Source organism: Sciurus carolinensis, chromosome 1, assembly GCF_902686445.1.
Source record: "Sciurus carolinensis chromosome 1, mSciCar1.2, whole genome shotgun sequence".
In the NCBI taxonomy this organism is placed as follows: domain Eukaryota; kingdom Metazoa; phylum Chordata; class Mammalia; order Rodentia; family Sciuridae; genus Sciurus; species Sciurus carolinensis.
The window spans coordinates 144,595,513-144,619,698 of record NC_062213.1 but is presented as its reverse complement, the minus strand read 5'-3'; the positions used below and the strand labels follow the sequence as shown (position 1 = coordinate 144,619,698).

General features: G+C 35.1%; 1 protein-coding gene across 2 annotated transcripts in view; it reads left to right on the top strand.

The window, feature by feature from the left end:
- The window catches only part of Miga1 (mitoguardin 1), an 85,240-nt gene that overhangs the window by 53,423 nt on the left and 7,631 nt on the right, over window positions 1-24,186 (top strand). For both annotated transcript variants that reach the window (XM_047530170.1, XM_047530178.1), the window contains exons 8-14: window positions 11,543-11,643; window positions 15,572-15,690; window positions 16,157-16,229; window positions 17,362-17,448; window positions 19,420-19,518; window positions 21,691-21,825; window positions 23,583-23,636. In XM_047530170.1, coding sequence (XP_047386126.1) covers window positions 11,543-11,643; window positions 15,572-15,690; window positions 16,157-16,229; window positions 17,362-17,448; window positions 19,420-19,518; window positions 21,691-21,825; window positions 23,583-23,636 — 668 coding nt within the window. The remainder of the gene's footprint in view (window positions 1-11,542; window positions 11,644-15,571; window positions 15,691-16,156; window positions 16,230-17,361; window positions 17,449-19,419; window positions 19,519-21,690; window positions 21,826-23,582; window positions 23,637-24,186) is intronic.

Genomic DNA, 24,186 nt, shown 5'->3' with positions numbered 1-24,186 from the left:
AAAGGGAACCACATGTCCTGAAATTCTATCAAATGAATCTAGTAGTGACAAAGATGAGAAGAAAAACAAGGAGGAGTCTTCAGATGATGAAGATAAAGAAAGTGAAGAGGAGCCACCAAAAAAGACCTCTAAAAAAGAAAAAGTGAAACAGAAAGCTGCTTCTAAAAATAAAAGTCTGTAAAAAGTGCAGAAGTTAAGAAGGCAGATAGTAGTACCACCAAGAAGAATCAAAACAGATCCAAAAAAGAAAGTGAATCTGAAGATAGTTCAGATGATGAGCCTTTAATTAAAAAATTGAAGAAACCACCTGCAGATGAAGAGCTAAAAGAAACAGTAAAGAAATTATTGGCCAATGCTAACCTGGAGGAAGTCACAATGAAGCAGATTTGCAAAGAGGTGTATGAAAATTACCCTGCTTATAATTTAACTGAGAGAAAAGACTTCATAAAAACAACTGTAAAAGAGCTAATTTTTTGAGATCAAGGACAGAGACAGATGACTTGTTCCCATAGATTTGAAGATCTGATTTATACTGTTATACCAGCAAAGAGAATGTATTTCCTTTCCTAAATCCTTATTAAGCATTGTGTTGGTAGGACTTACTGCTGACCTTTTTATCTTGTTATATAAATCAGTTGGCTGTTTTAAATTGCATTACTATGCAGTTGTTATTTAAAATCTTGCATGGCAGTAATTGTTCCTTGCTTTTATAGCTGTATTTTGTACATTTTGGATTTCTTTATAAAAGGTCATAGATTCCTGAACTGTTGTGGGTTTTAGTGCACTTAATATTAGATTGCTTAAGACATATTTTAATCAAGTAGAACAAAACTATTATAGCCAGCATTTATACATGCAGACTTGCAGTATTTACTATATATTTTGAATACACATCTCTTCTGTCAGTGTGAAAACTCAGTGGCGGTGTGCTTATCTGTAACAAGTTACAGCTGGCCAGGTGACTAAATTGGAACTTTTCTCCTGCATGTGTGTATATGTCAGATTGTCAGCATGACAGAAATGACAGATGTTATTTTTGTATTTTTAAAAACCAATTTTTTGTATATAAAGTTTTTTTTATTTCCTTTGTGCAGATCAGTTTTTAAATTCAACGTAGGTAGATATCTTTACACTTGTAAACTATGAAATGTCAGTGGTGAGACAATGTGACAGCAGTTTCATTAGAATTCAGTGATGGGAACTCTGAAGGAACTGTCTAGTTCTGCTTTGCCTCCAAAGAGTCATCCGTTTGTAGTTTGTGTTAATTCTGCAAAAGTATCTGTGGATGCATTTTACATTAAGGATAGACCAAAATCAACACATCAAAACTTCAAACACTTTGGGAAAGGGTGGGAGTAAGTACAAGCACATTTGGCTTACAGTAAATGAACTGATTTTATTAACTGCTTTTTTTTTTTTTTTTTGCGGTACTGGGGATCGAACTCAGGGCCTGGTGCTTGCAAGGCAAGCACTCTACCAGTTGAGCTATCTCCCCAGTCCTATTAACTGCTTTTGACCATATAAAATGCTGATATTTACAGGAAACCTGGCTGCCTTCATAATTATGATAAAAGTACTATGTATAATGCCAGAAGATAATGTGTAGGTTATAGCAGTTATCTTTGACAAAGAATTTCTCAAAAGTAATATTTTTAACATTAAAAAAATTTAATGTGGAATCAAGGCGCTTGGCTTTTAAATTTTGGCCAATCAAGATTCAAGGTGATCAACGTAGGAACCATTCCTGGTCCTGTTCATGATAACCTGCCCCCCAAGATCCTGTACTTGGGATGGAACCCAGGGGTGCTCCAACACTGAGTTACATCCTGAGCCCTTTTGGAGACAGGATGTCACTAAGTAGCCCAGAATGGACTCAAAACTTGTGATCCTCCTGCCTCAACCTCCTGCGTAGCTGGGATTACAGGCTTTCATCACCATACCCAGCCCACTCCTGAATTACAAGATTTAAATTTTGTTTTTTAAATTAATGCTCTTAATCAGTTTTAACATGCTGCCTATGAGATATTTGATGTACCAGTTGAGTGTTTAAAAATCTTTGCATCATAGAAATGTGTATATATAAATGATTTAACAGGTATTTTCACAGGTTTGTTTCTTGATAAAGTCAAGACATTAGGGAAAGGTATACTTAATAAAAGTGAATGGAATAAGCAACTAAATGAGACCTAAAAATTGGCCTTTGGTTTTAAATATCTGTTCTTACATACCTTGTCAATAAAAATTAAACAGTGGTATTTAAAAAAAAATTACATAGCACAGTGGAGTAAGCACATAATGTGTTTTTAAAGTTTGTGGAAACATGGAAGAAAAGCATATGATTATTTATGAGAATACTTAAGGGAAGCCTTCACAGAAGGAGTAACCCTTAAAGACAATCTGTCCATCAGGAAAACAGTTGAGGAAGGGATGTTGCAGGTGGGAACAACATGGATCAAGGTGCAGAGTGTAGCCCATTCAGGCAACCTCACATGGTTTGATACATTATGGGAACACAGTACATGGGGAGAATGGTAGGAAATAATGTAGAAAGGTGGGCAGGAGATAAATCATGAAGTGGCTTACTTATGCCTTTAGGCAAAAGGGAGCCACAGAAGAGTATAAGAAGTCATAATCAAATTTATATATTTGAAGGAAATTCTGGAAAGATGGAGAGTACAGTTTTAATATTTTATTCATGTGTCTTATAACTCCTTTTCATATACTATTTTTTAAAGCCAGTGAGACATTCTCTAAGGGAAAATTAGAGATGTTTTTGTAGCTTAGTCTCGACTGCACGAATTCTCTGGCAGAGAACAGAAAGAGTTATAGAGTGGGACCTCCTGACGACTAGAGAGACATTATTCTTTTTTGGTAAGTATCCAGATAGAACATTTAGAAATAGTGAATGAACTTGGCTGCAAGAGGAAATACCTCAACTTATCATCTTGCATCAAATATCATTCCAGAGTTGATGCTGTAAAACCTTTTCTTCCTTTTCTGCAGAATCACCATGTAAGAGGATAAACTCCCTGTGGGTTTATTTTTAGGGAGTTATATGAATTACAGGCTTAAGTTGTATTCTCAAATCTCTAAATATACATGGTGCAAATTGCATAGCAGACAAGAAAATAGTAATTTCCGTCATAATCTTAATTTCAAAGGGCATAATCCCCCAAGTAAAGCCTAACTGGTGTTACTTATGCAAGTCAAAATGGGTTCATAAGAGACAGCAGTACCATGAAAATTGGTGGGAACCCCCAAGTAAGATTTCCTGATGCTTGCCTTTGCCTCATTTATATTCAAGTTATATTTTCACAACTTGAATTTCTATGTCTAGGACTTCACTAGACTGTATGTGTCTAGTGACTTAGAAAAAGGCCCACATAAACCTTTAGGAAAGGTCACCTTTGTGCTTTAAAAAAAAAAAAAAAAAATTCATCTTCCTCCAGAAACATTTGGACTGGATTTCTCCCGCCACTCATCCCCTTGGCCAAAAGTAATGTAATATACAGATTGACCAATTGTACTTAATTAACCTAGTAAAGTCTCTATAACTTTAGACTTAATCTTAATTGCTTCTTGTTTCAGTCACTTATTTTTTTCTCCTAAAAAGAAAAAAAAGAAATTTCTGTTTCTCATCTGAAATGTGAGTGACTCTCTTTCCTTTCCTCCTGTTACTCAGCATTGGCAGCTGTATCACAGTTGTTACATTGGCCAATCATGGTGGTATGAAGTTTTGATAAATAGGGAAAGCCAGATACAACTGTAGTGGAAATCTCCTTTTGGGTAGTGTCATAGTGGCAGGCTATTTTTGTACATGTATTATCATTTCACATTGGTGAAACTCCATAAATTGTAACAAACAAGAACCTATTAGTCCTCAGGTATGGTGGCATACACCTGTAAATCCAGCAACTCAAGAGACTAAGGCAGGAAGATTGCAAGTTCAAAGCCAGCCCTAGCAATTTAATGATATCTAATTCAAATAAAAAAATAAATAAATAGGGCTGGGAATGTAACTCAGTGGTAGAGCACCCTGTGTTCAATTCCCAGTCCTATACACACACACACACACACACACACACACACAAACCAACCCACCATATCAGTTCTTGTTACTTTGCAATTTTGTGAGACACCTTGAGAAAAGAACATCAAGGAAACATGGATCAAGGTGAAGAGTGACAATGAGATCATAGTCCTGTCACTTGATTAAACTGTTGTTTTTTACTTTTTATTCAACTTTGTGTTTTCTTTTAGAGTATACCATTTAAAACAAATAAACGAGTATCTAACAAAATACACAAAGAGCTGCAGTAGTTTTCTAGACTTTCAATTATTTAAGCAAATTGTAGCAGACTGCAAAATACTTCTTGGCAGTTGGAACTTGTCTGTTTTTAATAAAGCCATAGAAAGGACAAGGTTCCAAATCATTTTTAAACTGCTAAAAACTGTCTAGAGAATAGCTGCTGACATAGAAGTCAGATGACACTGAGACATCTGGCAGACTTCCTCTCCTTGCTGCTGTTGTAAAATCTACAGGGGACAGCCTGGGTTTTAAAAGAGGAGTGGCATCTTTGGAATCTCCAGTAGAGTCGGCTGAAGTTAAAATAGACCCAGTGCCTTCTAAGTGACAGAAAATAGAATGTGCCTAGGGATGGCAAAAGTGAGACACGAAAACACAATTGGATTGGTCTAAGGAAATAGATGCAGACCTGAAGTTCCAAATTCTGGTACTGAAATGTCTTCTAGTTTTTTTTTTTGTTTGTTTGTTTTTTACTTTTAAAGCAAATCCTTCTTTGGAAAAACAAGTAGTATGTGAATTATGAGGTTGTGAAAGAAGAAGAAGGCTTGAATCCAGTCAGATTTTTGGCCTAAAATAAGTGACAATTTAGTTAAAAGTAAACATGACAGTTTCAGTGTTCTTCCAAAGAAGATCATTGTTTATATCTCTGTATGAACATTTTTAAAGTTCTGGGTGATTGATACAGGTAAAAAATTAATAAATTTTAGGTTAATAATTTTTAAAGTTTGCCAGTAAACAAACAAACAACAAAAAACTACAGAGGGCCGTTGTGGTAATTATAATTTGTGGTATGTTTTTAGTATATAATTACCCAGTTTGTGAAATGCTTTCTTTTAGGCAAAACTTTCTAAGGTTAATTATGTTTATAAAATAGTATCCTAAGTTTAATTTACAGTATTAGAAGCACAAGAAATTTAAACAGGGCTCTGGAAACAAGTTAAAATCATATTACAGGCAAAGTGATCCAGAGGAAATAAATGAAAGACTCTTCAGTGATTTTCATGTCCAGGAGATGATCACTTTGTAACACACATTAGTCTATACAAACCAACCATTGTGTTTATAATATGTTCAGTAGTCTCCTGAGAACTGTAGAAATTATCAGAAGAAAAAAGTCCTCCCACTCAAATTGTTTCAGTCTAGCTGAACAGACTCTATGATATTCTGTATATATATTCAGACACTAGATATTTAAAAATACAGTTTAGTAAATGGTACATACATTTAAGTAATAATGAGTTGCTGGTTTTGAATATTTACATACATTTACTCATTCAATCCTATTACAATTCTGTGAGGTAGATTTTATTCCCATTTTACAAATGAGAACACTTTGAAACAGAGAAGAAACTTTCCCCAGGTTATGCAGCTAATAAGCAGCAAAGTTAGAATTTGAATCCAAACTGACTCTAATACCCATGATTTCAACACCTTTTCTGTAGTGCCTTACATAGAAGCAACAAGCTAGATAATTTTTGTTAGATAATTTGAAGAGGATAATACTTGAGCTGAGTATTGAAAAAAGAATGTGAATTCTTGGGTAGCATGGGACAAGAAAGTTTCCGTATTGGGGATTAAACCCAGGACCTCACACAAGGTAAGGCAAGTGAACTGAGCTATATCCCCAGCCCTTTAGGAGAGTAGTTTATATAGGGAGAAGATGCAGGAGAAACCAGAGAATTGTGTAAGATAGGCATATGGTAATATGTAATATAATAATAGCACAAATTATTTCATCTTTACCACATACCAAGTACAGTGCCTGTACAGATCTCTCATCCTTGCCACAATTCTATGAAATCAGTACTCTTATCTTCAGTTTGTCTAAATAGTTAGTAGCAAATCTAGGATCAGGATACAGATGCTGGCTGGTTGACTCCAAAACTGAAACTTTTACCTGTGCATTACTATAGAAGTAGGAGTGTGGTGAATATATTATACCCTCAGAGAGAGCTGAGGGATTTTATTTAGTAATTAATGGAAATAATATTGGATAGGTTAGGTGGCCAGTGATTATGAAAATTTTTGAAAACCAGATAAAAAGCCATTTGAGTAGAAAAATGGCTATTTTGTTCTAATTACAGTGAAATGTTTATTGTACATAATGGGCTTATTCGTATTTAACATGTGTTAAATAAATATTCTGTGAAAGCACTTAGCAGAATGCTTGGCATATAGTAGTTACTCAGAAAATGTGAGTTATAATCTTCTAAGGAACTTAAAAATTTCTTCCTTGTACTGTGGATGAAAGATGAAAAAGTAATGCTCTAACCCCTGTGTCCAGCAGAAATATATGAACCACAGATGTTATTTTAAAATTTCTAATATGCACATTAAAAGTAAAAGAGAAACAGGTAAAATTAATTTTAATAATATATTTTTTATACCTGGTGTATATTACTGAGATTTTTTGGGTACCAAGTTGTCAAAATCCATTGTGCATTTTACACTTAAAACTGTATATTTCATGTTGTTTAAGCAACTTTTTTTGCAGTTATGACTAAAAGACCTGAAAAGAACAGTTTTAGAGAAGGAAAAGTTTATTTGGGGGCTCATGGTTTCAGAGGTCTCAGTCCTTAGACAGTCGGCTCCATTCCTCCAGACACAAGGTGAGGCAGAACGTCATGGTAGAAGAGTGTAGCAGAGGAAGGCAGGTCAGGACATGGCCCCCAAGAACAGAGAGAGACTGCATGCCCCAGATACAAAATGTATACCCCAAAGGCACACTCCAATGACCCACCTCCTCCAGCCACACCCTACCTGCCTTCAGTTATCACTCAGTTAATCTTTATCAGGAGATTAATTCACTGATTGGGTTAAGGTTCTCATAACCCAATCATTTCATCTCTGAATATTCATGCATTGTCTCACGCATCAGTTTTTGGGAAACACCTGACATCTAAACCATAACAGATGTGTTTAATAGGCCTGTGTGGCTACTGTATTGGATACCACAATTTTATGGTTTTATGGTATGGAATCTGGTGTCAGATGACTGGAGTTTGAATCCTATTATTGTATTTCTTAACTCTGTGTATTTACTGGTTACTTAATCTGTTTGTGCCTTCCTGAAATATAAAATAAGAAAACTAATAGCATATACTTCAAAGGGTTATTGTGAGAATTAACACAATTTTATGGTTTTATTGTATGGAATCTGGTGTCAGATGACTGGAGTTTGAATCCTATTATTGTATTTCTTAACTCTGTGTGTATTTACTGGTTACTTAATCTGTTTGTGCTTCCTGAAATATAAAATAAGAAAACTAATAGCATATACTTCAAAGGGTTATTGTGAGAATTAACTGAGGTAGTATATGCAAAGCATGTAACTTGGTATCTGGAAAGTAGTAAATGCAAAATAAATGCTTATTTTAATAATTACATCAACATTTGTTGTTGGGGCCGGGGTTGTGACTTAGTGGTAGAGCACTTGCCTAGCACATGTGAGGCACTGGGTTCCATCCTCAGCACCACATAAAAATTAATAAATGAAACAAAACTATTGTGTACATCTTTAAAATTTTTTAAACATTTATTATTGTCCTTAAGTAATAAGCATTCCTTAGTTCCAGTGTCTTTTCCTTCCTTGATATATTTCATTTTCCTCACCTAAGCATTCCTACTTAAAGTAGGCCTGGTGGCATACGCTGTAGTCCCAACTATTCAGAAGATTGAGACAGAATAGTGGCATAAGTTTAGGAGTTTGAGGCCAGCCATCTTGGGCAACGTAGCAGGCTTCATCTCAAAATAAGTAAGCAATGCGTAACATTCCCACTTAAAAATCTAAACCAACCACTGAATCGCAAGGAAGAATTGATGAGCTAGGAGATAAAAAGGTTATGAGTGGTATATGTTTGGCATGATATACTTCTGCTGCATCCTGTAGGGTGCAGTTGATTTTCCAGTTTTCTCTTATATTTAACAAACTAATCAGGTCTTTTGGCTGTTTGAACCTAATACCGTTATAGATGTTTCCTCAATCAGAAAAAAAAATTCACATCTAATAACAATTTTCAACTTAACTGCTAACACTGGAATACAGAAAGATCCTTTGTCTTATCCTCCTTTCCCCTCATTCAAAGTTCTGATTGGACCTTTTCTTCCCTCAGCAATTTGGGACCAAGCTGTATAATCAATATTGTTTTCTTTCCTGCTATTCTATCCTTAAAGGAAAGTGCCCCTTCTCCCCCCCCCCCCGCAAAAAAAAAGTATACTGATATATCACACCCTCTTTTGTAACTGTTATGTAGATCAAAACATAAAACGTTGCCAACTCCCTGTACCTCCTCCTAATAAATACCCTTTCCACTTCCCCACAGAACTACTGACCCGTTGCTCACTCTCTTGGCTTTCTAGCTTTTCTTCATATTTACCAGTGAAGTGTTTAGCCCTGATCACTGTAGTTTGTTTTTGCCTGTTGATGAATTTCATATGAATGATGTCATATGTATAATTCTTCGCTTAACATATTGCAAAATTCATTCATATTGTTGCATGTTACAGCTATTCATTCTCGTTGTATTTCATTGTATGAATACACTAGTTTCTCTATGTATTCTATGGTAAATGGATAGGTTTTTATTCTAGTTTGGGGCTATTATAAATAGTATTCTTATGAACATTCTTTTGCATATAATCATGCTTTTCTATAAAACACATCCAAGAGTAGAATTGCTTAGACATAGAAAATGAAATCTTGAACTCTTGTAGGATAAAGTCAAACTTTCCAAAGTGGTTCTACCAAATGATGTTTCCACCAGTGGTGTCTGAGAATTTCCATTGCTATATATCTATGAAAAAATGGCAATTTTTTTCCAATTTTAGCCATTCTGGTAGCTGGTAGTAATATCTCACTGTGGGGTTAGCATTTTTTTCCACTAAGAAAAATTTAGTAAACAGTTTCTGAAAATATTGACTGAGATGAAGCCTTTGAGTTTTAAAATTTTCTTACTTTCCCTGTCTTTCAGAACCACAACCAAATGTTGATACTTTTTAGAAAGAGCATTTTAAATTTTAACTGGAAAAATAAAAGCAGTTAGTTTGGGATATTGACCAAGATTCATTCTTTATACTTTTTATAGGTTTCTCTAAAAAACAGATGTGCTATTTCTCTTCATAATTATTAAGTTGCCATTCCAGGAATCATAACAATTACTGATATAAGAGGTATGGTTTGTGGTTTGTGGAGTTGGATTTAATGAGTAAATCTTTCTAGTTCCTCTGGAATTGAGCTTTTTTTCTTTGTTAGTTTTTTTTGGGGGGAAAGTACAACCATAGCAACTAATCTGGATGACACTGAATGACTGTTAACTGTTGACTGAAATAAAACAGACTTTTACCAGCTCATGGATAATGTCTGAAAGGTAGAATGACACAAGATAAATGTCTGTGTTCCACTCTGAAAATAGCAAAAGGCAAGAGATGTATGGAACCAAGAGTTAATTGATGGTAAATATAATCCTACTTTAAAAATGCTTTGGCATAATGAAAATTGTGCCATGATTTCTGTTTTGCACAGGTAATACTAAGAATGGAAAACAATTAAGAAAAAGTTATGACGGTTGTGATTACTGATTAAATTTTGTAAATAATCTCAAAGTATGTGAGTGCATTTTTTAAGTCTTACATTAATTGAAAAGAAACTGATAAGAATTTTTCCAAAACTGAGGATCTAAAGATAGCAGTTTTGTAACTGTTTATAAGTGTAAAGTAATCATATTGTTTTATTCTCTAGTTTGGTGGAAAACTATAAGTTTCTAAAATAATTGTGAAATAGAGTAATTTAACCTTTGACTTTGTCCTTTATCATTTAGTAGTAGTAGGATTTTTTAAATTGTTTTGTTTTTCAATTTGTTCTATTCCGTTATACATGACAGTGGAATGCATTTTGGCACATTGTACACAAATGGAGCACACCTTCTCATTCCTCTGGCTGTACATGGTTCAGAGTTACACGGATAGTGTAGTCATACATGTATGTGTATACACATATATATTTTGAGACATGGTCTTGCTCTCTGTTGCCCAGGCTAGCCTCAAACTCCTGGGCTCAAGTATAACTTCTGCCCCACTTTCCTGAGTAGCTGGGATTATAGGCATGAGTCACCATGCCTGACTTTGTAGAAGAATTTTAAACTTAAAAGTATGGTTATTTACTTTTTTTTTTTTTTTTGGTTATTTACTTATTAATTCATTACTTTTAGTACTGGAGATTGAACCCAGGGTTGCTCTACCACTAAGTTACATCCCCAGCCCCTTTCATTTTTTATTTTGAGATAGGGTCTCATTAAGTGGCCTCAAATTTGAAATCTTTCTGCCTTAGCCTACCTAATAACTGGGTTTTTGATATGCACTAATGTGCCTGGTTAAGTTTAGTACTTTGAAAGAACTGATGTAAACTTCATTTTAAAACAGTAATAATTAAACTTATAAGGTGGTAAATAGTTAAAATGTAGAATCTTATCTACCAAAAGGAAATTAGGGGACAATAGACTGTACGTATGGCTATTTTTGATGCTTAATAGGAATGAATTTTGTACCAGTTGTGGCTTATTCTTTCTTCTGCTTGACTTAAAACTTGGAAAATAATTGGTTGCATAACTTTTGAATTTAAACTAAATTTATGTTTTGACTTTAAACAAACTATTCTTCCCTGTAGCATCACAAATAGTATTTAGAGGTATTAAAGAGAACTTGAAAGATTTCTGGTAAAGGTAATGAATTTTATTTAGGAATGAATGATGGAATGGAAATTTAGTCAAATGAAAACAAAGATTTCTGGTTTCTTTTTAAAGAAGGTAGTGTCTTGCCAGATGCAGTGACACACACTATAATCCCAGCTACTTGTGAGGTTGCTGCTGGAGGATTGCAAGTTAGAGGCCATCCTCAGCAACTGGGAGACTTGCTGTCTCAGAATAAAAAATAACAAGAGCTGGGTGTTGTGCAGTGGTAGAGCACTCCTGAGTCCAGTCCCCAGTGTTCCCCCCACCCCCCAAAATGAAGTTCTTTTTTATAGCACTTTCTCCTCTGCTTGGCAATGTTTTACAAACAAATCAGTTAAACAGTGAAAATACTTTGATTATTGTCAGGTTATAACCAACTGATTTGTTATTGTTTTCCTTTTAGATTCTAGTAGTCTAAATAAAAATGAGAGAGAGAGAAAACCATAAAAAGTGAAATATGGCAGAGACAGGAGTATCCATTTCTGAACTTATTCCCTTTTTCACTTTTAAGACAAAGATACAGACATCACTGTAAAGGGGAATGTGGAAGACTTTGGCCTGCGAGACACATCCAGCGTGGCATCAGCTGATTCCTTTACTTCAGTAGCAGAGGTAGGAAGGACATACATATTCCTAAATATTCTTAATGAAAAAATTTCTTTTCCAGCAAGAGTACAGTTTTGCCATTTTACGGTAATTTTAGTTCAGTTACCATTTATTTAGCACCATTTATTGATGTGGTGGATACCAGGATATGGGGTGAATGTAATGTGAATATAAGCTCCCACAGGATCTTAGAGTCTCTTTAAGGTGGTGGGCATATAAGCACATTCTCTAGATGGGCACTTTCATAGGCTGTAGCTATAGATGAGACAAAAGAAGTTATTGTAAATGGAAAACAATTTTCAGCTTTTTAAAAAAGTTTTTAAAAGTTCAGATTCTTTAGTTCACAAATAATACTTATAGATATTTTTCCAAGGAAGTGATCAGATGCAAAGATTTATATATAAAAATGTTCACTGGCATCTTAATAATAATGAAAAACTGAAAGCAATCTAATGTCCAATAATGGATATTTATAATTTGAAATATTATGAGCCATAAATATGTTTTTGATCATTTTTAATAGCATGGCAGTATATGTTAAGTGAAGAGGATTAAAGTTTTATAGAGAGCATATGATTATAATTATGTAAAAAGAAAAATATAATACAAATATATAAGCACAGGAAAAAAGCTAGATATAAATACACTAATGTGTGTATTTGTATGTGTGTAAACATTGGTGTATCATTGAACACCTATAACTCTGTGGGTCATTTATTTTCTACTGAGACTGCTTGCAAAGAGGTCATCTTTTTATAATTTTTTAAACTTTAAAACAGCTTAAAAACACATATGACCAATTTTACCTCATAATATGTGCATTTTTATGGCAGATTTGGGGTATTGTCTTTTTTTATATAAACAGTTTTATGTATCTAAACAGTATTATCTTTTTATTCTGTAGTGTTGGAAAGATTTAGGTGCTTTAGGTGTTTAGATACTTTGTATCCTAAACCTAGATTCTCCCTTTAATCAAGGTTTAATCCCTACCAATCTACAGTTCTTTCATCCTTTTAAGATTTTTCTGTATATTTTAGCCACTGCTACAATATCATCTCCTGAATTATTTACATTTTTAAAGATAGTTTTGTACTTACAAGTTTGCAGTAGAAAGAATATATTTACTTGTTCCATGGGAGAGCTTTATCTTCTTCCTCTTGGTGTATCATACAGATTTGTCTTAGGTGCTTTGTATGAAGAAGAATTGCTATTCACTTTCCATTTTTTTCCACTGAGAAACAATATACCTAATTGTTCGAAAATTTCCACTTAAGATACAATTTTAAAAAGTATTTTTGGGACTGGGGTTGTATCTCAGTGGTAGAGTGCTTGCCTAGCACATGTGAGACTCTGGGTTCAATCCTCAGCACCACATAAAAATAAATAAATAAAATAAAAAGATTGTGTCCATCTACAACTAAAAAAAATTTTTTTTTTAAATAAAGTATTTTTGGTGCTGGCGGCTGTGGCTCAGTGGTAGAATACTTGCTCAGCTTATGTGAAAGCCTGGGTTTGATCTTCAGCAGTGCAAATAACAAAAAAAAAAAAAAAAAAAAAAATCAAATTTTTATTCATTCAGTTTAAATTTATTGTTTAAATTACAAAGGTTTAATACTTTTATTTTTATTTTTTTATTTTGGATTGAACCAGTACACTGAACTGCATCCCCAGCCCTTTTAATTTTTTGACACAGGGTCTTGCTAGGTTTTGGAGGCTGGTCTCAAACTTGCTACCCTCCTGCTTCAGCTTCCTGAGTACTTGGGGATTATGGGCATAAGCCACTAAGCTCAGTGGTTAAGTATATTTTTAAAAATTCTCATAGAAAACAAAATGCATGAATATACACAAGAAGGACTCAGTATCCAAGAAACATCCTAGGAATGCTTCTAGGGAATAAAAGTATGATCTCTGAAAACAAATGTTCCAAATTAAATTTTCTTACATTATAAGAAATGTTTGTTAAATTATTTTAATTCCTTTTTCTATATGTGAAGCACTTAATTAGGGAAAACTGTTATAATGGAGAAAGTTATTAAGAAAATAAGATCAGAACTCTTGGGAAGTAAAACAGTTTTTAAGCATTTAAGAATTTTATGCAGAATTAGCACAAAGGACTGGAGAGTATGGCTCAGTGGTAGAGTACTTGCATGCCCAAAGCATTTGGTTCAATCCACAGCACAAGGGTATGGGAGAATTAGCAGAAATACTTCTTGCCTGTTTAAAACAGTTCCAAACATAAGCTTTTATCTAAGCCTATCAATCATCTGTGAAAGTGATTAATAAGATTCCCTTATATATGCTTTGCTGAACATTCATTTGTAACCAGTTAACTAATTAGAACAAACAAAAAAAAAATGAAAAAGGAAAATATAAAAAAAAAAAAAGGTCTTTCTTTTCTAAAGTGTAGCAGACACAAAAGGGCACACATTGTTTGATTCCACTTATATGAAATTCCAGAGTAGCACTTTCCAGGATCTATGGAAAAAGCAGAGTTGAGACTATTGAAGGATAGGGGGTTTCTTGGTGGAATGATAAAAATGTTCTCAGATTAGAAAGTAGTGCTGGTTGCACAGTCTGTGAATACACCAAAAGTACCAAGTTGTATGCTTTAAAAGGCAATATTTGTGATACGTGAATTGTATCTCAGTAAAACTGTTATTTAAAAGAAAAAGTAGCGAGACCCAGTGGTACACAGCTGTAATCCCACCTACAAAGGAAGCTCAGGCAGGAGGACTGTGACTTCAAGGCCAGCCTGTGCAATATAGCAAGATCTGTCTCAAAATAAAAAGGACTGGAGCCAGGCATGGTGGTGCACAGCTGTAATCCCAGCTACTTGAAAGGCAGAGGCAGAAGAATCACAAGTTTGAAGCCAGCTGTGGCAATTTGGTGAGACCTTGTCTCAAAATAAAAAAATTGAAAAAAAAAAAAAAAAGGACTGGGGATGTAACTCAGTGGTAAAGAGCCTCTGGGTTTGATCCCCAGTATCACCCCAAAAGCAAAACAAAACCAGTGGGGGGATTGAGAATAGGAATGTAGCTTAGTGGGAGAGCACTTGCCTACATGCGTGAGGACCTGAGTTCCCTAGTACCACAAGGGAAAAAAAGTGCAGTGTGTCATTAAATGGATCACTTGATGCTGAAAAGTTAAATTACTCCAGAGGACTTTGTTAAGTTGGCTCCTCTGTAGTATTTGCAGTTATTTTTTAAATGAACTGTCAGAAAGCTGGAATTTGTAGAGTTGTTATGCTAGCCAGAAGAACTTGACTTTCAGTTACACAAAGGTTAATCAAAGCTAAATATAATTCAGAATTCCTTAGAATAGCCAAGTTGAGCTTATTTCCATGTTTTTGTAGAAAGTTTTGCTTCATGAGTTATACTTTTAAGTACTCTTTGGATGATAATAATCCTCCTCCTCCTCCTCTTCCTTCTCTCTCTCTCTCAGCAGTACTAGGGGTTGAATCCAGACTTTACACATGCTAGACAAATGCTCTACCACTGAGCCAGCCCTTTTTATTGTATTTTGAGACAGTTTTTGCTAAATTGCACAGGCTGTGTTTAAACTTGTGATCCTCCTGTGTCCTTCCTCAGTCTTCCAAGTAACTTGGATTACAGTCATGAATTATCATACCTGGCTTCTGTCTCTCTTTTTTTTAATGCACTCTGTTCAGTTATTCTTACTGATGAATAATAAGATATTGCTGATTTGTGTACCTTGTGAATTTAAATGTTTGGATTCAAAATGAATGAAGATTCTTAAAGTTTTACTCCTCAACAACTGAGTTTGGAAGTAAAGTAATAATTTATTAATTATAAAATGTTCATGAATTTTTGTTTTAATCAAATTTAGCATATTTTGATAATAGGGAAATCCCTTTTTCTTTCTTTTAGTTTCTCCTGTTGTATCAGTATCTTCTGTGTTAACACTGTATTCTTAGCTTACAGAACACAGAGAAATACGGCACACCTACAACCTGGAGTCCTTTTGCCACTGCCCCTTTTATGAAGAAGCTATGCATTTAGTTGAAGAAGGAAAAATTTACTCCAGAGTACTGAGGTACTGCTCCAGTTTAGCTTATGTTTATGGAAAATATTAAGGTGCTATTGCTATGTCTCTGTGATATTTATTAAAACTATGTTTATGAGAATAAAGAAAAATATGTTTTTGGTCTAGGTAGAATAAAAATTGTTTTACATGTTCCATCAGTATGGGGAAGATATGTATTTTATATTAAGGTCTTGAGGTTTAGCTTTTTTTTTTTAATCTTAATTTTTTACAGACTGCGTTTTGATTCATTGTACACAAATGGGGTACATCATTTCATTTCTATGGTTGTATACAATGTAGATTTACACCATTTGTGTAGTCATACATGTGCATAGGGTAATGATGTCTGTCTCATTCCACCATTTTTTATACCCCCCTCCTTTTCATTTGAGGTTTAGCTCTGCTTGAGTTCAGATTTGTAGTCAGCTTGATCTTGAATGAAGTTTAACAGTGGTCTCCCCTGTTTATTACACAGAACTGAAATGTTGGAGTGCCTAGGAGACAGTGATTTTCTTGCCAAACTTCATTGTATTCGACAGGCTTTTCAGGTACTTTTCCAAACATTAAGTGACTTTACCTACCACTCATCTTCACCCTTGTGATATAAAGTCTATTAATGTTTATTTTTCCTCCCTGCTACTTGGTTTCCATTTGTCATTGTCCTTCCCCATGGCTTCCCAGGTCCACTGCACTTTGTCAAATCAGTAATGTTATTTTGATGCTAAAGGTATCTAAAAATGACTGCTAAAGAGCTGGGCATAGTGGTGAATGCCTGCAATCTCAACAGCTCAGGAAGCTGAGGCAGGAGTATCCCAAGTTTGAGGCCAGCCTCAGCAACTTAGCAAGACTGTCTCAAAAAATAAAAAGGGCTGGGGGTATAGCACAGTGGAAAAGCACCCCTGGGTTAAATCCCCAGTACCTAACCCCATACCCTGCCCCCGCAAATAAAAGCTGAACCTGTAGCTCAATGAATCCTGAGTTCAATCCCCAATACTGCTAAAAAAAAGCAGGGGGAGAAGGGCCGTTTAAAAATTATCCTTGTTATTATCAATTGGTTTGTATTTTAGGGTTTTTTTTTTTTTTTTTTTTTTTTTTTTTTTTTGCGGTGCTGGGGATCGAACCCAGGGCGTTGTGCTTGCAAGGCAAGCACTCTACCAACTGAGCTATCTCCCCAGCCCTATTTTAGGGGTTTTAAAAGTCATTTCCTGAAAAGAAATAAGGTCATTTAATAATAAAGTATCTTTGCGTTCTTATATTTTGGGGCTATGTAAAATTTATTTTAGACTTTTTAATTATAGTGAACAAAATCTAAATTCAGATTTATTCCCCTTTAATCTTTTTTTGTTCATAGGTTTCAAGAGGTCCTTTTTTAAAAATATACTTATTAGTTGTTGATGAACCTTTATTTATTTATTTGTATATAGTGCTGAGAATTGAACCCAGTGCCTCACACATGCTAGGCAAGTGCTCTACCACTGAGCCACAATCCCAGCCTTGAAAGAGCTCTTTTTATTTTAGTAAATTTTGAACTTTCTCAGTGGTTTACCTATTGTCAGCACCACATGCAGTGTATTAGCTATATTAAGGTTATTTCTGTGTGGATGTGCTATAAAGTTGGATGTCCAATCAAATTCATTATAGCTCTCTTTTTACTTTGTTTGGGATGGATATTTTTTTCAGGTGATTCTTTCAGAAACAGCCAACAGGATATTCCTTGCAGAGAGTGGAAGGAAAATTTTATCAGCTTTAATTGTAAAAGCACGAAAGGTAAACTTGTTTTGTTAGCAAGTTTTTTTTTTTATTATTTCTGCTTAACTGAAGATTAAAGTACATTAATTTTTTAATGGTTGAAAAGTTTTTGTAGATAGTTGCAAAGGTTCACATATTAAAAATAATCTAAGCAAGGCTGTGCATGGTGGCCCAAGCCTATAATCCCAGCAATTGGGGAAACTGAGGCAGGAGGATCACAAGTTCAAGACCAGCCTGGGCAACTTAGTGAGACCCTGCCTCAAAAAAAGGACTGGGGCCAGGCATGGTAGCACACACCTGTAATCCCAGTGGCTCAGGAGGCTGGGATAGGAAAATCTCAAATTCAAAGCCCTTAGCAGCTTAGTGAGGCCCTAAGCAACATAGTGAGACCCTGTCTCAAAATAAAAAATAATATGCCTGGGGATGTGGCTCAGTGATTAAGTGCACCTCAGTTCAATCACTGGTACCAAAAAAAAAAAAAGGACTGGGGGGATGTAGCTCAGTGGCAGAGCACCCCTAGGTTAAATCCCCAGTACCACAAAATTGTCATTATCATCATCTAAACTGGACATGGTAGCTCATGCCTGTAATCCCAGCTGCATGAGAGGCTGAGGCAGGAAGACCACAAGTTTGAGGTCAGCTGGGCAACTTAGTGAGACCCTGTCTTAGTGAGACCTGTCTCAAAATAAAAAGGACTGTGAAAGTAGCTCAGTGATAGAGCACTTACCTAGGATGCTTGAGCACTCAGGTTCGTTCCCTAGCACCTCACAATAATAGTTATCATCATCATCATCATCATCATCATCCAAAGAGCATTGATTTCTACTTGGGTTGTTTTATTTATTTATTTATTTACTTACTTACTTATTTTGAGGAGGGGACCAGGGATTGAACTCAGGGGCACTCAACCACTGAGCCACATCCCCAGTCCTATTTTGTATTTTATTCAGAAACAGGGGCTCACTGAGTTGCTAAGCACCTCGCTTTTGCTGAGGCCGACTTTGAACTTGTGATCCTCTTTCCTCAACCTCCCAGGTAGCTAGGATTATAGTTGTGCACCACTGCACCTGGCTTGGGTTATTATTTTCTGTATATAATGTTCATACCTTTTTGACGAAGTTGTTTCTCATGAATTGTTCTCAATTTGCTGTAAAGTCTGTGATTGTTATGGTAAGATCATCATTAGATTACTACTATAACCACCACTGTTATTATCACTAATACCTCCTCTTTTACCTTCTTTAATCCAGTTCAGGAAGAGGGTTAAAGGAAGGATATTCAGAAATCTGAAATACAAATAGAGATGCCTCTCACTCATCTTCATGAAACTGGATAAAGTAGAAACAAGGACAAGAACTTCATTCAGACTATAAGGAACCACTTTATTTTATGCAAAGTGTGTCCAGATGATGAGAAAAATGAAATAAAACAGGCCTTCCTTGAATCATTTACACATACTTGGTTTTCAGATCCAATTCCTTTCGACCTCAATTCCCTCATTTATATAATAGAATTATATTTAAATAAATGATAAATGGGAAAGCATCTTAAAATATAAAGTACTAATTAAATATAAGATGATATTAACTACTTATAATTCCCCGTGTAAATTTTATGTTCCTTTCTTGGCTTTCCCATAGCAGATAAAACCAGGGATTTGAACTAGAGTTCTTCCAAAAGGAAAGGGAACTACAAAAGCATCTCCCAGTGGCTGCTACAGCATATTTTCATCTTAAAGACTGACCTGAAGAGGCATACATATTCTAGTAATAAACAGTTTGATTTGACCTTTTTCTACCACTCACATTCTCGGCTTCTGCAAAAGAAACGAAATAAGAAACAAAATAAGAAATGAAATAAATGTGCATACCTTCAAAATTTATTTTAATTCAGTTCCTAAAATAATTAAGATTCAGCAAATTTACTTGAAAAGTAATTTATTTACTTTGTAGGTTTTAGTTTAGGATTAAAATGTGTTTTCATCTGCAGAATCCAAAGAAGTTCGAAGATGTTTTTGATGAAATGATCTATTTTTTAGAGCAAACTGATCACTGGGCTAGTACTGAAATGGAACTTGCTGCCAGAGGGGTAAATTCAGAATTTTTGTAATTTTTAAATTTTCCTTTATTATTTGTGCATGTTTATATGAGTTGAGGCCATCATTTCATTGTTAAATGACAATAAAAACAATTATGTGGTGGTAGGGAGTGTTCCAACAGTCATAAACAATAGAAACTGTACTCTTTTATACTTGGCCTAATTGTGGTAAATAGTTGGTTTTTAAAAACCTTCCTTTCCTCTGTTCACCCCTTTTTCCCTCCTCTGTTCTTTCTTTCCTCCCTTCCTTCCATCAAAAAGTCAACTGACAGACTCCAGCTACGCAGTAATGGTGTCCTATGCAAGTATAGTTTCATATGGGATAGTAGTCTGCTCAGTGGAGCTGGGGATTGATTACAGGAATTGAACAAATAAATTTATTGAGAAGAAGCAGAGAGGCAGATTCTTACTGTTGGAGAAGGAAGATATAAAAAGTTAGGATTGGAATTAGAACTATCAGTGTGAACTTATAGATTCTAATATATGTCAACATGGAAATATAGATATAAAAATTTGCTTGTACATAAATAATACTTCATAGCTCTGTCATTGAGAGGATCTGGGAGCAACAACATTACAAAAAAAAAATTATTCCCAGCACACTGATCTTGCCTACTAACGACCACACTCCACTAAAAAGAAACTAGGATTCCTTGAAAAAAATGACTGATTTCAGTGCTGAGGTAGAAAGAATACATGATGAGCCTGGAGCATCATCTTGTAGAAGCTTAAAGAATGAATTTAAAAGGCACCAAAAGGGATTCTAAGCAGAAAAAACAGTAGGTATGTATCATAGAGGCATAATTTTTCCTCCTGTAGTAGGAAAATTTGATGAATGGAATCAGCATCCATTCTGTTCTACAGGCCTGAAACCTCAGTCTCTTCCTTTACCCTTCCTCGGTCCTCTCCCACTTTTTCATATTCATCTCTGTTTTATAAATTTTATCTCCTAAATATATTTTAATTTTTTCTTCAACATTTCTTTATTTCTTCACCTCTCTCTTAACCTAAGTATCTGTTGCCTTTCCTCTGATCCATCTCAATATCTTTGTGTTCCCTGATTCCCTGCTTGGTCCCCCTTTCCCTTCTCTATTCCACTGTCTACACTGTTACCAAAATGATCTTTAAAATACAATTGGAGTTGGGTGTTGTAGAGCACACCCATATTTCCAATGACTTGGGAGGCTGAAGCAGGAGGATCACAAATTCAAAGCCAGCCTCAGCAAGGCCCTAAGCCTCTTAGCGAAACCCTACCTCAAAATAAAAAAATAAAAAGTGGTAGGTAGGGATGTGGCTTAGTAGTTAAGCACCCCTACGTTCAATCTGGGTACAGAAAAAAAAAATCAATCATCTATCTCTCTTCTGTCATCCTCAACCCCATCCTGCACCCCAAAATACTATGAGAATAAAATGGAACTTCATTCACATGAACCATAAATCCCTGAAGGATCCCGCCCTTCATTCTTGGGTCTCACCTCTCTCCCCTGTGATTTCTCTTGTAGAGAGCTATGGCATACTACTTTGAATTATTTCTTTCAATTCCACACCATTTTGTTCCTTCTTAAAGTCTTTGGTAAGGATTTTTTTTCTGCCTGGGAAGCCTCATTCCCTAAAAAAAGCTCTCTCTGGCATCCAGCTTAAAATCAAAATGTCCATTTTTTATTCTCATGTACTTTCTCATTTATTGTTCTTATCACAGTTTGTTTTTGGATGTTTTGGGATTATTTTGTTGCTGTTTTCCCCACTAAACAAAAGGCATCAGTTTGCTTACCGTAGAAGTCTAAGAATTTAGTCTGGCATGTGTTATATAACAATCTGTATGAATGAGTGATAATGCAAGAGGTTCATGATCTAGTGGGGAAGATAGATAGCTATACTAATAACAAACAAAGCAGAATGAACATTGTGGATGATAACAGAAGCATGAAGAGGACTCCTAAAATAAAGAGTAATGGGAAATTAATCTAGGAAGTAGCAGATACCATGTGAATTGTAATTTCTGTTGGTGAGTTTTCATATTTAACTCTTCTCTTCCTCTCTAACAGAAATATAATCAGATTCAACTAAAAAAACACTGCTGTTATAAAGTATGAAGCATTGACTCAGACTTTATTTCATCTCTCTGTAACAATAATTTGTGTTTTAACTCCCAATTTAACATAGGTGAAAAATTTGAATTTTTATGATGTTGTTCTGGATTTTATATTAATGGATTCCTTTGAAGACCTAGAAAACCCACCAACATCCATACAGAATGTAGTAAATAATCGTTGGCTGAATTCTTCCTTCAAAGAAACTGTAAGTGATGATTCCTTTCTTAGCTATTTAAATTTTATTAAAAAATGATCAGAACTGGGGACGTCAATAAGATTTACATGTACATCTGATCGTGGAATAACTAGTTGTGGACGCTGAGCTCATTCTTTGATAGTGGGATCAGATATGCATATTTCATACCTTCAGATGAAATCCTCCCTTTGACCCTTTCACCTGTCCCAGCCTTGATCTGGAGAATGGAATATTTCTTCAGGTCTCTGTAAAGAAACTCAGACTTCAGATAGTTCAGGCCTAACAAAAAAATCATCTGTAATGGAAATGGCTAAATGACTAGACTGAAATATTGCAGTTATAGTTTTTAAAACGTGACATTGTATCTTTATAAGAGGAAAATAGAGATATCATGTTCCTAAATATTATTAAAAGTTAGGAGAATCTGGGTATGGTGGCACAAGCCTATAATTCCAGCAACTCAAGAGGCAGTGGCAGGAGGAGCCCATTGAAACCAGCCTCAGTACCTTAATGAGACCTTGTCTGAAAATAAAAAGGCCTGGGGATATAGTTTAATGGTAAAGTGCCCAAGTTCAATCCCCAGTACAAGGTAAAGGGTGTGGGGAAGAGAGGTAGAAAAACAAAGAAAATTATGAGAAAAAATAGGCAACTGCAAAAATAAGCTTAAGCTATATTTTATACTCTGTTTTCAGTGTCTCTTGTTAATTATATTCAATTCTCTGACATTGGTTTGTGTGTGTGTGTGTGTGTGTGTCTTTTGGTACCAGGGATTGAACTCAGGGGCACTTGACCACTGAGCCACATCCCGAGCCCTATTTTGTATTTTATTTAGAAACAGGGTCTCACTGAGTTGCTTAGTGTCTCACCGTTCCTGAGGCTGACTTTGAACTAGAGATCCTCCTGCCTCAGCCTCCTGAGCCACTGGAATTATAGGCGAGCACCACCATGCCTGACTTGACATTGGTTTTTGATGGACTTTAAATGTACATCTAGCAGAAGTTAGTTCCTTTTGGCAGTTTCACAATTGCTTTGAAATTTCCTCATTATTCATTTTTGTGTTAGGGATTGAACCCAGGGCTTTGTGCGTGCTATACAGTGTGCTGTCCCATTTAGCCACATCCCTAACCTTCATATTAAGTTTTAAAGTATTTTTTTTTAAGTATTTTCAATAAATCTACCTTATCCTGATTTAAATTTTTTAATCATAAGAAATATGTGTTCTTCATTTCTGGAATTTGTTTGATAAGGTAACCTTCATTAAAGTTGGGTCATGCAAGTATAGGGTCAAAATTCTTCAGAATATGCTTTATTTTATTTTACTTTTTTGTTCTATCATAGTTGTAATTTCATACTTCTTAAATAAAAATGTTTACCCACAAATATTTCCTTTTTTTGGAGGAGAATGGTACATTTTCACTCATGGAACATTTATTTGTGTATGTGCATCTGTATACATATATTTCCACTTTTTTTCCCTCCAAATATAAGAACTCTTAAGAACTGAATTAAAATTGCCACACTTCTTGTTACCAGAGTTAAACCTTTTTTCTTTAGTGGTTTTATATTTAATTTTTAAATTTGTAAAAAATGAGGTATCTTTTTATTAATGTTTATAAGCAAATTAAGGAGCCTGTACTAAATAAGAACTTATATTTGGAGCATTTTAGTCCCTTAAACTTTTAATTATAATAAAAATCATCCATCTAAAAGGAAATGCTGATATAGCTGTAAATTTAATCTTGCCTTCCTCTTCTGCATGTATTTAGGCAGTGGCTTCAAGTTGTTGGTCAGTGCTGAAACAGAAAAGGGAACAGATGAAGGTAAGACTCATTATGTCCTGGAATCCTGTCTCAGTGCATTTTCTGTTGCTAAAACAGAATACCTGAGACTCACTAATTTGTAAGGAAGGAGGTTTATTCAGCTCATGGTTCTGAAATGGCAAGTCCGAGATTCGCCAGCTACACTAGTGTGCTGCTTCAACTCAGGATGGAAGGCAGGACAAGCAGGCCCATGGGGAAGAGGCAAAATACCAGGGACAGCCTTACTTTATAATAGTCTGTTCTCATGGTAATTAATGCAATCTGACTGATGAAAGAACCTGCTGACTCACTTGAGAAAGGCACTAATCCATCACATGGGCAGCATCCCCATGACCCATACACCTCCCGCTAGGCCCTGCCTCCCAGCCCTGCTGCATTGAGAACCAAACCTCAACATGATTTTGGCGGGGACAAACCATGGCAACTATTTTTTGAAATAATTTGAGGATCCTATTAATAAAATATCTCAGTCAGTTCACATAATAATAATAGGGACTGTCCCTTAAGCTTGATGAGTCACTTATTGGTACTCGGTGCTTTTTTTGAAAGT